The 13,785-nt window shown below is 52.1% G+C and overlaps 1 protein-coding gene across 1 annotated transcript in view; it reads left to right on the top strand.

Annotated features, from left to right (window-relative positions):
• The window catches only part of EXOC6B (exocyst complex component 6B), a 217,016-nt gene that overhangs the window by 99,781 nt on the left and 103,450 nt on the right, over positions 1–13,785 (top strand). The window contains exons 7-8 of the mRNA XM_087935729.1: positions 1,848–2,027; positions 4,355–4,423. Of these exons, the coding sequence (XP_087791855.1) occupies positions 1,848–2,027; positions 4,355–4,423 (249 nt within the window). The remainder of the gene's footprint in view (positions 1–1,847; positions 2,028–4,354; positions 4,424–13,785) is intronic.

Below are 13,785 nucleotides of genomic sequence, written 5' to 3'. Positions count from 1 at the left end.
AGCTCCGATCTCCTGTGTAGGGCAACCAAAGGAGACCCAGCTGATCCGCTGGAACTTGATGGGAGGCAGAAAATAGATGGGGTGGTGGGGTGGGGCAGTGGTGGGATTCATTTTTTTTTACTATCTGTGGGCGTGGCTTGGTGGGCGTGGCAGGGGAAGGATACCGCGAAAATCCCCCTTCCCTCCCCACCCCACTAACCTGCTTTCCAGCTCCGTTCTCCTGTGCAGGGCAACCAAAGGAGACCCAGCCGATCATCTGAGACTCAATGGGAGGCAGGGAAGAGACGGGGGTTGGCGGGGCCAGTCAGAGGTGGGATTGGCCGGTTCTCCGAACTACTCAAAATTTCCGCTACCGGTTCTCCAGAACTGGTCAGAACCTGCTGAATACCACCTCTGCTCTCCACCCCACTAACCTGCTTTCCAGCTCTGTTCTCCTGTGCAGGGCAACCAAAGGAGACCCAGCCGATCAGCTGGGACTCAATGGGAGGCAGAGAATAGATGGGGTTGACGGGGCCAGTAAGAGGTGGGATTTGCCGGTTCTCCGAACTACTCAAAATTCCCGCTTCCGGTTCTCCAGAACTGGTCAGAACCTGCCGAATGCCCACCTCTGAGGAGAGGGGCTTCAGGACTCGGAACCTGAACGAATTGGGGATCCAAAGATCCTTTGCGAGAGGGAAGAGGTTGGAAGAAGACCAGCCTTTCTCCACCCGCACCCGCTCAGACAGGTGACAGACAGAGTGGACACGGGGTGTGTGTGTGTGTGTGTGTCTTGTACAAGTTGGGACGTGCGAAGGCAGAAATTGTGCTGTGGGGCCACTAGAGGTCAGGAGGGGGCCGTGCCACAAGCCCTGCCTGGTTTAAAAGGGTAGTCAGGACCGTTTTTTTTTTTTCAGAGTTACGACCTTTGCAGCCGTCCACCACACTCCCATCGTCCAAATTCAGCTGCTTGGCAACGGGTTCGTCCTTAGGGCACGCGATCCCCTTTTGCGTCCTTTTGACAAGGGAAGCCCCACTTCACAACACCAGGGACTAACTTTATCGATGGCAACAATTCACTATCAGCCCGTGGCAAAGAAAGGGTGTAAAAATGTCGGCAAACCTCACTTGAACAAGTTGTCTCGCTTAAAGAACAGAAAAGCTCAGGCTCAATTGGGGTCATAAGTCGAGGAAGAACTGCAATTCTGCGCCCCCTGCAAGTGTACATATACAAATCTCTCTCTGTGTGTGTTTGCACGTGTGTGGCATGTCCTTGGCGTGTTCTTGTCATCTGAAAAGAAGGTTCTTCTTCCATCCAAACCGGCTCCTGCTAGTCTCTAGAGAAAATACCATCTTTCTCGTCTTAGCTGCAAGCTGCACCCCCCCCACCCCATGTTTCTTACATGTTTCACTGGGGGATGCAAGTTGTTAATGTATGGGGGTGGGGGGGGAGGACCCTGCCTGGGGAGGGTCTCCTCCAGCTTGCCCTGGCTATAACGTCTTGGCAGAAGAAGACGGACAGCTGGTATCCATCTGCAGTGCACAATGGAGGTTTCCCAGGGTGCCTCTGGATGGCTTTCGGGGTTCTCTGGTGCCCAGATGTTGGCGGATGGAACTGACGGGGGTGGGGGGGGCGCAAGGGGAAATAACTGGGTCCTTAATGGCGGCAGAGGTGGGGCCCCTGGGGGTCCAGGTCTTCCTACCGCTGGGCCGTTCAGGTCTGCCCTCAGCCAGGTGGGGCTTCCAACGGGACGACCTCCAAAGGGGGCCGTCGGGACAGCGGGTGATGGCAGGTGATAATGAGAAGGGCCCCCCTGTGCGACAGGCAGCGGCGCTCCGACTGACCCTCCTGCCCCCGTTTTGTGTCCTAGGCCCAGCAACAGAGGAGCCTGGATGGCCTGGTGGGGCAGCCCTTGAGGTCCCGGGGCCGAAGGGGCAGGACAGAGGCCGGCAAGAATTCGGGGCCGGAACTCAAGAGCACCAGTCCGAGCTCCGAGCAGGATTCTGGGATCCTGGATGTGGAAGAGGAGGAGGAAGAGGAGGAAGAAGAGGCAAGTCTGCTCTAAGGCCAGGACAGGAGGGGGAGAGGGGATTGGCTGGGCTGCCCGTGGAAGTGGAAATGGCAGCGGCCGGGAAAGGAGGGAAGGGGAGGGGGCTCAGAAGGAGGGAGGGAGGGGGGAGGCAGCTGATTTCCATCCTCTTCTGGATCTGCCTGGGGGGGGGGCGGAGTTGTCACTCAGGGTCTTCCAGGGTGGACTTTTCCTTTCCTTTTTCTTTTTAATAATAATTTTTATTTTTTATACATCTCTCCAAGCGAGCAATGTGATTCCGGTTTATAACATCCATCCATCGTCATAGTTACATTTCCAGCTTTCTTATCTAGTTTCACATCAAATCATTATCTATTCCGTTTTCCTTTGAATACATTTTTGCTTCATATTTTTTCATCCATCATTCCAGTAACAAAAAACATTTTCATCCTAAAGTACATGCTCCACTATTTATCCCCTTTCTATTTTCATTTCCAGCTTACCACCTGTTTTATTTTACACGTTTTCTTCTTTTATTTTCTCAAAGCCGATGTCTAACAAACAAAAAAAAACAAAAAGAAAAGAAAACTAATATCAATATAATCATTCTCAATTATTACCTTCCAATTAGCAATGATTCCCTATTTACTATTTTGTATGAAGGTGTTTCTTTCCCCTCCCATTCAGGATCCACATAGTATTCCCCCAGCTACAATGAGTCTTACGTTTATTCCAGAGATATTCACATAACCATTTCATTTTTCCTCTTTGCCTCCATTTAACCAAATTTTATATATGGAATTATATTTAGTTTCCATTCATCGCCTTTTTAATCATAATATAATAATCTCATTTCACATAGTTTTGTTTTGTTTTCTTTCTTTCTTTCTTTCTTTCTTTCTTTCTTTCTTTCTTTCTTTCTTTCTTTCTTTCTTTCTTCTTTCTTCCTTCCTTCCTTCCTTCCTTCCTTCCTTCCTTCCTTCCTTCCTACCTTTCTTTCCTTCCTTCCTTCCTTCCTTCCTTACCTACCTACCTACCTACCTACCTTCCTTCCTACCTTCCTTCCTTCCTTCCTTCCTTCCTTCCTTCCTTCCTTCCTTCCTTCCTTCCTTCCTTCTTTTCCTTCCTACCTACCTACCTTCCTTCCTACCTTTCTTTCTTTCTTTCTTTCTTTCTTTCTTTCTTTCTTCTTTCTTCCTTCCTTCCTTCCTTCCTTCCTTCCTTCCTTCCTTCTTCCTTCTTCCTTCCTTCCTTCTTTCTTTCTTTCTTTCTTGATTTATATTGCCGCCTATTCACCCATGGCGACTCGAGGCGGCTTACACAAAGTAAAACCATATTTAAAACAAAAAATAAAAAACAATAAAAATTAACAAAAAGAATCAAATAAATTAGTAAAGTACAATAGAACAAAATTTTGGGGCGGAAAAAACAACAACTCCCACGCTCCCTGTTCCGACAAGAGCAGATCACACGAACCATTGGATGGGCTCCATCCTTCTTTGGGCTCCCCAGGCCGGCTGGCAGAACCAGGTCTTCTTCAGTGCCTTCCGGAAGAGTGCTAGAGTAGGGACCGTTCTAATCTCTGAGGGAAATGATACTCCAGAGTGAGGGAGCCACCACGGAGAAGGCCCTTCTTTTGGGTCTCATCGGATGTATCTTCCTCGGGGGTGGGACCCGCAACGTTCCCTGCCTCCCCACTCTTAACGGGTCGGGTAGATGTGACAGGCAAGAAGAGGCAGTTATCCCTCAGATCGCCTGGTCCCAAGCCAGGAAGAGCTTTAAATCAGGGGTCCCCAACCACCGGGCTGTGGACCGGTACCGGTCTGTGGAACATTTCCTACCGGGCTGCCAGTTTGCTGGGCGCTGCCATTTTGTTTGATGAGAAAGTGCTTCTGGGTGAGCTTTTCCGGTTGGAAGCGGCGTTTGGAGTCCTGAAGGAATCCTCGCGCCTTAGTTTCATCGAAGGGGCGGCTTGAATGAAACTAAGGCGCGAGGATTCTTTCAGCACCCAAGGCAAGCGAGCCGGCGACCGTCCCGAAGCCGTCCAGAAGCCCATCGACAAAGGTACAAAGGAGGAGTTGAAGGTGGCGGGAGAAGCGGGGGACGGCTGGCTGGCCGGTCGCTCGGCTCGCCTTACCTTGGTCGTGCGTGCTGATGCCGGTACCGGGCCGCGGATCATTCTGTGATGCCGGTACCGGGCCGTGGCACAAAAAAGGTTGGGGGCCACTGCTTTAAATGATTGAATTGAATTGCATCAGGAAGCAAATCGCCAATCAGTGCAGCTCCCGCAGAAGAGGTAACACACGTGTGCACACATGAAACCCTGTCCCTCTTCTGTGTCGCCCCAGGTTCCCGGTGCTCAAGATTTGGTGGATTTCTCCCCCGTCTACCGCTGCTTCCACATCTACTCCGTGTTGGTAAGTGGCTGCCCCTTTTGCTTCCCCCGTTGACACAATTGTTCTTCCCCTGGTAACAACCCTTAAGAAAAGGAGTCATTCCTGGTGACAAGCTAGAAGAATGTGGACAAGGGTTGTCCCACGGGTGCTTTTTTCCAAAAGGCAACTGGACTTTCTGGGTTTTTGCTCCTTGAAGATGTTTGGCTTCTCATCCAAGGAGCTTCTTCAGGTCTTCTTCGCTAATGGATGGAATGAACAATGGATGGAAACTGAACAAGGAGAGATTCAATCTGGAAATAAGGAGAAACTTTCTGACAGGGAGAACCATCAAACCATCAAACAGGGAGAACCATCAAACCAATAGAACAGAATTTGCCTTTGGAAGTTGTGGGAGCTTCATCACTTGAGGCTTTTAGGAAGTGATTGGACTGCCATTTGTCAGAAATTGTGTAGGGTTTCCCGCTTGGGCGGGGGGTTGGACTAGATGACCTACAAGGTCCCTTCCAACTCTGATTATCTATTTATCTGCTTCTTGCCTGAGAAGCCAGATATCTTTAAGGAGGGGAAACCCCCTCCCCCCCAGAAAGTCCAGTAGCCTTTTGGAGAAAGCACCCCGGGGACAATTGTCACCTGAATGGCGGAGAGTCCTCCATAGACAAGGATTGTGCGTCAGTGCGATTGTTAGCCAAGAGGCTACACTTGGTAGAAGCGGCGAGGTGGAGGAGCGGCTGGAGAAGCTGCATGGGGCCAAAGACCTGTGTATGGCCGGTGGATTGGGGTAAGGGGCCCAAAGCGGTTGGGCAGCTGGGAGGCAGCCAAGCTTCAGCGCTGAGTGGTGGGCATCCCCTGCAGGGGGCGGACCCAGGCAGGATAACAGCACCACGAAGACGGCGTGAATCGGGAAGAGAGAGAGAGTCTCTGGTTCAGTGGTGGGATTCAAAATGGTTCACTACTGGTTCTGTGGACGTGGTTTGGTGGGCGTGGCTTGGTGGGTGTGGTAGGGGAAGGACACTGTAAAATCCCCCTTCCCTCCACACCCCACTAACCTGCTTTCCAGCTCCCTTCTCCTGTACAGGGCAACCGAAGGAGACCCAGCCAATCAGCTGGGACTCAATGGGAGGCAGAGAAGAGATGGGGTTGGCGGTGCCAGTCAGAGGTGGGATTGGCCGGTTCTCCAAACTACTCCAAATTTCCGCTACCGGTTCTCCAGAACTGGTCAGAACCGGCTGAATGCCCACCTCTGCTCCTGTTCCTTTTAAGGAACCCCTTCCCAGGGCCTTGTGCAATGCATGGGCTGCCTTTCTGGAAAGCCTCTTCCTATTGGTTTATTGTCTCGTCTTATTGCCCTTGTTGTGCCACCTGCTCCCACCCCCCATTCCCTGGGTGGGGGTCCTTACCAGCAGAACAAACTCTCCTTCTCGCTAAAGGGAGGGGGCTGCTCTTTAGTTGAGGGGGTGGCAGGGAAATAGCCCAAAAAGACTGAAGAGCAAAAATGATGTGATTTAAAATAAGAATCAGGCTCCCGAGTCCTGAAGCCCCTGTTCAGAGGTGGGATTCAGCAGGTGCTGACCAGTTCTGGAGAACCGGTAGCGGAAATTTTGAGTAGTTCGGAGAACCGGCGAATTCCAGCTCTGATTGGCCCTGCCCCATCTATGCTCCGCCTCCTGCATCCCAGCTGATTGGCTGGCTCTTCTTTGGTTGCCCTCCAGGAGAACAGAGCTGGAAAGCAGGTTAGTGGGGTGGGGAGGGAAGGGGGATTTTGCAGTATATCCTTCCCCTGCCACGCCCACCAAGCCACGCCCACCAAGCCACACCATGCCCACCAAGCCACACCACGCCCACCAAGCCATGCCCACCAAGCCATACCATGCCCACCAAGCCACACCCACCAAGACACCAGTAGTAAAAAAAATTGAATACCACCCTTGATCTGTATGTAGAGAGTAAAAGAACGGAAGTGGAAATGGGCTGGTCACCTAGCAAGAAGAACCGACGGCAGGTGGATCGAGGAGGTTATGGAATGGATCCCACTTGATCAAAAGCGACCACATCAGCTGAGCATTGCGGGCCCAACTGGCCAAAGTAAGCTTGGGGGCCTGTTTGGTTGGAAACAGGCGGAAGAGGCCTCCGTCCTGCAGCAGGCAGACAATGGCTAGGAAAGAGGAGGAGGTAGATTGACGGGATTGAAGGATCCCAAAACGCAAAAGACCAAAACGAATTTTGTAACTGCAGTTGCGGAGTCTACCCGGTTTGGGTCATGAAGTCTTGCAAGGAAACCACCCAGCGGAGAGAGCGAGAGCACTTAAGCAGCACCCAGGCCAAGCTTCTCGTCTCTTGCTAAGTCCTTAAGTGGCATGGATGATCTGAATGTTGTGGGACTGCAGCTGGACTGGCGACCAGGTGGAGGGGGAGCAGGATCTTCCAGGGGGTGTTGACCCTTCGCTGGGTCTCCTCCCCTCACCCAGGAAAGCAACTTCTCCTCTGGAAGCGGCCGGTCCGTTCCTTTCGCCTGCCCCACGAATCAAGGCGCCCCGTTGGTGGGCCTCGATAGTGGAGGAACATAGGCTGTGTGGTTGAGAAGAGAGCCAAGCCACCTTCTTCAGGGCAGCCCTTTTTTCTTCGGTAGGCCCAAGAGGGACTCTCGTATGACATGAAGGAAGCCACGGGTGCCTTGTAGCCTCCCTGGTTTCAGGGGTTAGGCAGGATTGTGGCCTTTGGGGAGAACCTGTGTGTGGGTCCGTGTGTGTATGTACACACATGTGCAGGGGCTGCCTCTTGAGGTGCTTCCGTAGAGGGATTGGGGTGCTTTCCATCCCGCCCCCCGTGTCCTTCCTGTGTTTGACCTCGGAGGGACCACGGGAAAAGGCCCCTGCGGGGAATTGCTGAGCAGGACGGCTCGGGGCTCCGGTGACCGCGGTCAAGCTGGCACCGGAAAAAAATGTTCTCATTCAGCTGGGCAGAAGGCCTTGCCTGGAGGAGCTGCAAAGAGGCGACTCGGTCTGGCTGACAATGGCCTTATCGGAGGGCCTGGCTGTTGTGGAAAAGGATCCCTCTGCACATAAACATTACAGGCTCCGGCATTGTTAGGGAACTCGACCTTCCTGTCACCTCGCTTTTATGGCTGAGCCGCTCAGAAGTTCCCAACGGATTAGGGAAAATCCTGCTTGACTGTGCCAGCTCTGCTTATCGGGCAGGCGGCCGGGCAGGGCTCTCCTCTTGGAACAGGGGGTCGGGACCAGGTCACGGCCGGAGCATCTGGAGGGCCTTCCTCCTCTTCCAGGAGGGGCAGAGGCTTTCTAGGAAGCCCTGAACTTTGGCAAGGGGTCAGGCGGTCAGTGGAGAGCAGAGCGTGGCCTCCAGGCCTGCCTCCCTGGCTGCTGGGATCGGCTCCTGGCAGAGGAAGCCCTTGGAGGAGGAAGAGAAGGAAGAGGAGGAGGAAGAAAGGAGGAAGAGGAAAAGGAGGAGGAGAAGGAAAAAAGGAGGAGGAAGAGATGGCAGAAAAAGAAGAGGAGGAAGAAAGGAGGAAGAGGGAAAGGAGGAGGAAAAAAAGGAGGAAGAGATGGCAGAAAAAGAAGAGGGAGGAAAGGAGGAAGGAAAAGGAGGAGGAGAAGGAAAAAGGAGGTGGAAGAAAGAAAGAGGAGGAGGAAGAAAGGAGGAAGAAGGAAAGGAGGTGGAAAAGAGGAGGTGGAGAAGAAGAGGAGGAGGAAGAAGAAAGAAGAGGAAGAAGAAGGAGGAAGAAGGAGGAGGTGGAAAAAGAAGAGGAAGAAGAAAGAAGAGAGGAGGCAGAGGTGGCAGGAAAAGAGGAGGAGGAGGAGGAAGAGGAGGAGGAGGAAGAAGGAGGATGGCAGTGGCTGTGGGGTCCTTGATGCTCTCTGAGCTGGGTTGTTTTCTTGTGGATGTTCTGTGACCCAACTAGGGAACACCATCAGTGGTAGAAGGCAACACGGTTTGCAGTGGTGGTGGTAGAGGAGGAGGAAGAGGAGGAGAACAACGACAATGATGACAACAACAGCCCCAAGACAACTGGGACTGTCCCCGGGGCATCCTGCTTGGGCTTTGGCAGGTCTAGAGGAGTCTGGCCTTCTGCTCCCTCCCTCCAGGGAGACCAAGCCTGCTCTCCGGCCACAGGGAGCCCTCGAACCCAGGTGGAGTGGGGCTTCCTGCGGCTGGGCTGTGTGTGTGTGTGTCCATGCTCTTTCCAACACACCTGGGACCACCTGCCTCTGGCTTCAATCTGCCGCTCTGCAACTTCCCACCTGGGACGTCCGAGCCCCGAATCCCAGGAGCCCCGCACTGCCTGGTGCAGCTCAGCCCCACTCCTGCCCTGCCCCGGCCTGGCAGAGACACTTTCCCCAAAGTGCCTGCAAATGGGGTGAAGTGGCAGTCTGGAGGGGCTCCTGGTTGAGGAGAGGCAGGCGTGGGGGCCACTGCTCTCTGGGGGACTCCACCTCCGTGTCGGATCGAGGGACGTTTTCCAGCCTCGGTCCCCAGTGGAAATGCGCTGTGGCCCTTCACTGCCCTGGTGACGTGGCTGACCGGCTGGCGTGAGATAGCTCTGGCCAGAGCTGAGCAACCAGAGCTGCCTTGATAAGAGGCCGGAAAGGCCCTGGGAAGAAGCGAGGGTCAGCGGGCCCAGATAGTGGCCGCCTTGCTCGAGGCTGGGGACATCCGAGGAGCCGCCAGACCTCCTCCCCCACCTCCCACCGGCCTTTCTCCCGGGCCTTTTTTTGCCCTCTGGCCGGGCTCCTTCTGAGCCTGTGAAAGGAGGAAGCAGCCATAAGGTAAAGGTAGAGGTTCCCCTCGCACCTTTGTTGTAGTCGTTTCGGGCTCTAGAGGGCGCTGCTCATCTCCGTTACAAAGCCGTAGAAAAGCCAGCGCTGTCCGAAGACGTCTCCGTGGTCATGTGGCCGGCAGGACTAAACGCCGATAAGGTGCACGGAACGCTGTTTACCTTCCCACCAAAAGGGCCCCTATTTTTCTACATGCATTTTTTCACATGCTTTCGAACTGCTAAGTTGGCAGAAGCTGCTGGGACAAGGAAGGGGAGCTCACTCCGTGACGCGGCCCTGGGGATTCGAACCGCCGAACTGCCAACCTTTCTGATCGACAAGCTCAGCGTCTTCGTAGCTGAGCCACCACATCTCATCTCGACCGTGTCCTGTCTTGACCAGCAGCCAAGGAGCCCTTTATTTTGTGCAATGAAGAGGTTCAGCAGGAGACTTTTTGGGTCCCAGGACTGAAACTGCGGAGAAGAGCAGCCTTGCATTCTCCTAGCTCAAGGCTCTTCAAACTTGGCAAGTGTAAGACTTGTGGACTGCAACTCCCAGAATTCCTGAGCTAACATGACTGGAGGAGGAATTCTGGGAGTCGAAGTCCACAAGTCTTAAAGCTGTCAAGTTTGAAGACCCCTCGATTAGACCTTTTCAGCCAGAAGCAGTGCTTGGCTCGCTTTATTACCAGGGGTCTCTAACCTTGGCTGGTTTAAGACTTGTGGACTTCAACTCCCAGAATTCCTGAGCTAACATGACTGGAAGAGGAATTCTGGGAGTGGAAGTCCACAAGTCTTAAAGTTGCCAAGTTTGAAGAAGCCTGTCCTAGCTCAACGTTCAAGGATAACAGGATAATAACAGAGTTGGAAGGGACCATGGAGGTCTCCTAGTCCAACCCCTGCTCAAGCAGGAGCCATTTCAGACAAGACGGTTGTCCAGCCTCTCCTTAAAAACCTCCAGTGATGGAGAACCCAGAACTTCCACTGGTCAATGCTTCTGATGATCAGGAAATTTCTCCGCAGTTCCCGGTTGGATCTGTCCTTGGTGAGTTTCCACCCATTGTTTCTTGTCCTGCCTTCAGGTACTTTGGAGGAGAGGTTAGCAGAATAACAGAATAGAAGAGCTGGAGTGGACCTTGGAGGTCTTCTAGTCCAACCCCCTGCTCAGGCAGGAGACTATCCCATTTCAGACAAATGGTTGTCCAGCCTCTTCTTGAAAAGCTCCAGTGCTTGGAGCCCCCAGGTCAATGATTCTCAGGACATTTCTCCTTGGTTCTACAATAATCCTCTCCTTGGTAAATTTTCTTCCCCTGCATGGTATCCTCCTCCTCCTCCTCCCCCCTCCTCCTCCTCCTCCTCCTCCTCCCTTCTCCTCCCCCTCCTTCCCCTCCTCCCCTCTCCCCCTCCTCCTCCCCTCCCCTCCTCCTCCCCTCCTTTTCTCCAACTCCTCTCCCTTTCCCTTCCTCCTCCTCCCCTTCCCCCTCCTCCTTCCCCTCCCCCTTCCTCCCCCTCCTCTCCTTTCCCCTTCCTTGTCCCCTCCTCCCCTCCTTTTCTCCTCCTCCTCCCCTCCCCCTTGTCCTCCTCCTCCTCTTCTCCTCCTCCAACTCCTCTCCCTTCTTCCTCCTCCTCCTCCTCCCCCTTCCTCCTCCTCCTCCTCCTCTTCTCCTCCTTCCCCTCCCTCCTTCCTCCGCCTCCTCTCCTCTCCCTTCCCCTTCCTCCTCCCCTTCCCCTTCCTCCTCCTCCTCCTCCTCCCCTCCTCCTCCTCCTCCCCTCCTCCTCCCCTCCCCCTTCCTTCCCATCCTCCCTTCCCTTCCTCCTCCTCCTACCCCCTCCTCCTCCCCTTCCCCTCCTCCCCCTCCTCCTCCCCCTCCCCTCCTCCTTGCAAGAGTCCCAGCTCCCTCCCTCCAGCTAGGACAGAGGAGCGTCTTCTCTGAGCCAGGCCGTCATGGCTGCCGTTCTGCTTCATCGTCTTCTCCACTCAGGCAGGGGCTCTTCCTCGGCCATCGGTTGAAATAACAGGAAATTGGGGGCATCCTGTTTGCGGTGGCTCTTGGACAATGGAGCCAGAACACGATTATTCTGCAGGTCATTAAATTGAGTTCCAGCAAAGGGCCGGGCAAGATGGATGCCTGCCTGGGAATCTTCTCCTTGGGATGGAGAAGCAGGATCTGTGGGGCAGGGAACGCTTCCTCCCCACTTACAGAAGGAGCTTGGACCTCTCCTCCTTTTGTTGAAGCTGAGGGCAGAGCGAAGAACAACAGGACGAAATGGAAAGGAACAAGATTCATCTTGGGCAGAGGCCTCTGAACTTGGCCCCTTTAAGACTGGGGGACTTCAACTCCCAGAATTCCCCATGCTGGCTGAGGAATTCTGGGAGTTGAAGTCCACCAGTCTTAAAGGGGCCCACATTTGGAGACCCCTGGTCTTGGACCAGTGGTGGGATTCAAATGGTTTTGCCATCGGTTCGGTGGGCGTGACTTGGTGGGTGTGCTTTGCCTAATGCGCGTACGCGGAGCTTTCCCCACATGAGCGGAGACCCGCAGCGCCAATCAGCGAGAGGATAGAGAAGAGAAAAGGGCAGGGGCAGGTCGGAGGGGGCTGATCCTGTGCTTTTCTTCCTCCTCTCAGGAGGCTTTTTTTTTTTTAATACTGGTTTGTCAGAACTGGTCCAAACTGGTAGTATACCACCATTGGTCTTGACTATGAAGAAGTGACTAGAAGGAGGAGGTGTTCTGAGCGGCAGAAGCTGTTAAGTGATGGAATCGCCTGCCTGGAAGAACGATGGACAGCGGTTTCAAAGGGCAGCTGACCAGACACCCCTTTCATGGATTCCTGTCCTGAGCAGAGAATTGGACCAGAGATAGATAGATAGATAGATAGATAGATAGATAGATAGATAGATAGAGATAGAGATGATAGATATAGAGATAGATATATATATAGAGAGATAGCTATATAAAGAGAGAGAGTGTTAGAGAAAGAGTTAGAGAGAGTTAGAGAGTTAAAGAGAGAGTTAGAGATAGAGAGATAGTGTTAGAGGTAGAGAAAGTTAGAGTTATAAAGAGAGAGAGAGATAGCGTTAGAGAGAGAGAGAGTTAGAGAAAGAATTAGAGAGTTAGAGATAGAGAAATAGTGTTAGAATTAGAGAAAGCTAGAGTTAGAGATTTAAAGAGAGAGTTAGAGAGAGAGAGATAGCGTTAGAGATAGAGAGTTAGAGAGAGAGAGAGAGTTAGTGTTAGACTTAGAGAGTTAGAGAGTTAGAGAAAGAGAGAGATAGAGAGTTAGAGAGAGAGAGAGAGAGAGAGAGAGAGAGAGAGATTTAATTGTTTGATTTACATCGCCGCCCATCTCACATATATGACTCAGGGCAGCCTACAGTCAAAGTAGACAAAACCCATACAGTATATCAGAGCCGCGAACCACGGAACAAACATTCAGGTAGCAAGGAGACTCTCCCTGGGCTCCATCCACACCCAGGTCCCCAGACTTGGACCAGGGCCCAGGGTTCAAGGCCTTGCCGGAGGCCAGCAGGGTCAGGGCCGAACGATGATACTGCCAATAATAGCTGAAAGCCCATCGCCTTGAATGGTAGGAAGGAAACTCAGCCACTCGGAATCCGTGATCCCCCTCTGTGGAAGAAGGTTGAATTGCTTTGATGTCTACCATCACTTTGTGTTTTGTTTAAAAAACATCCGATGTCCAGTCAGGCTTGGAAGCCAATTCTGGGTTACAATTCTAGAAATGGAATTGTGCCACGCTCCAAGATCTAAAGTTTATGTTTTAATCAGACATAGAGTCTACACGTTATTTACAGTATTTTTGTCCATATTGTTTGCTATTTATTTGACTCTTTCCTCTTAATAACTTTAGTGGGGTTAACCATGTGTTTTTGTAGTTAATACAGATAATTCCTGATCAGAAGTTTGGTATAAAGTGCCTTACGGTACTGTAAATTATTAATGGTGCATTAGAATATATTTAGCCATGTAATATCTTCCATTTAATGATTCGTTGACCTTTTTTGGGGGTTGCCACGACCCTATTTATTGCTTTCGTGGTATTTTCTTTATTATGTTTTATTATTATTATTTTTAAAGTGCACATTTGTGTCAGTTTTATTTCTTTCCTTTTTTATTGAAATAATAATAACGGAAGCTTTTAAGGAAGCCCAGAGGTGAGGTTGACAGAGGCATATATTTGACTTCAAGAAAGTTCTTTCCTCCCTCATCAATTCAGATCAGGGATAAGCAAGAGCGGGAAAAGACACGTGAGAGAGAGGGGAATTTCATAAAAAGGCAGCATTCAGACCTAATTGTGGACAGAAGCAACAAGAAAACACCCACGTGGCGAGCCGCAGTAGGGAAGCGAAATCTTCTTTTACTGACGAATATTCTGCAACTGGGCCTTAAATAATATTTTTGGGCAAACACTTCCTGTTTCGCTAATCTATCCTATGAAGGAGCTTTAAGCACGATGGAGAGGAGGGTTGTGCTCCTGCTGTTGGCCTTGCATAAGTTCCAGCTCGGGTTCAACTGACACGGTCGACCAAGGGTGGGATCCTACCGGTATAACCGGTTTGCTTGGCGCGTGCGTGCGCCAAATGCGCGTTGTGCAT

Source organism: Pseudonaja textilis, chromosome 6 (genome assembly GCF_049901715.1).
Source record: "Pseudonaja textilis isolate UNSWEBS1 chromosome 6, rPseTex1.2, whole genome shotgun sequence".
NCBI classification, from domain to species: Eukaryota; Metazoa; Chordata; class Lepidosauria; order Squamata; family Elapidae; genus Pseudonaja; species Pseudonaja textilis.
Note: the sequence above shows the minus strand (reverse complement) of the source record. Positions and strands in the feature narration are given on the sequence as shown.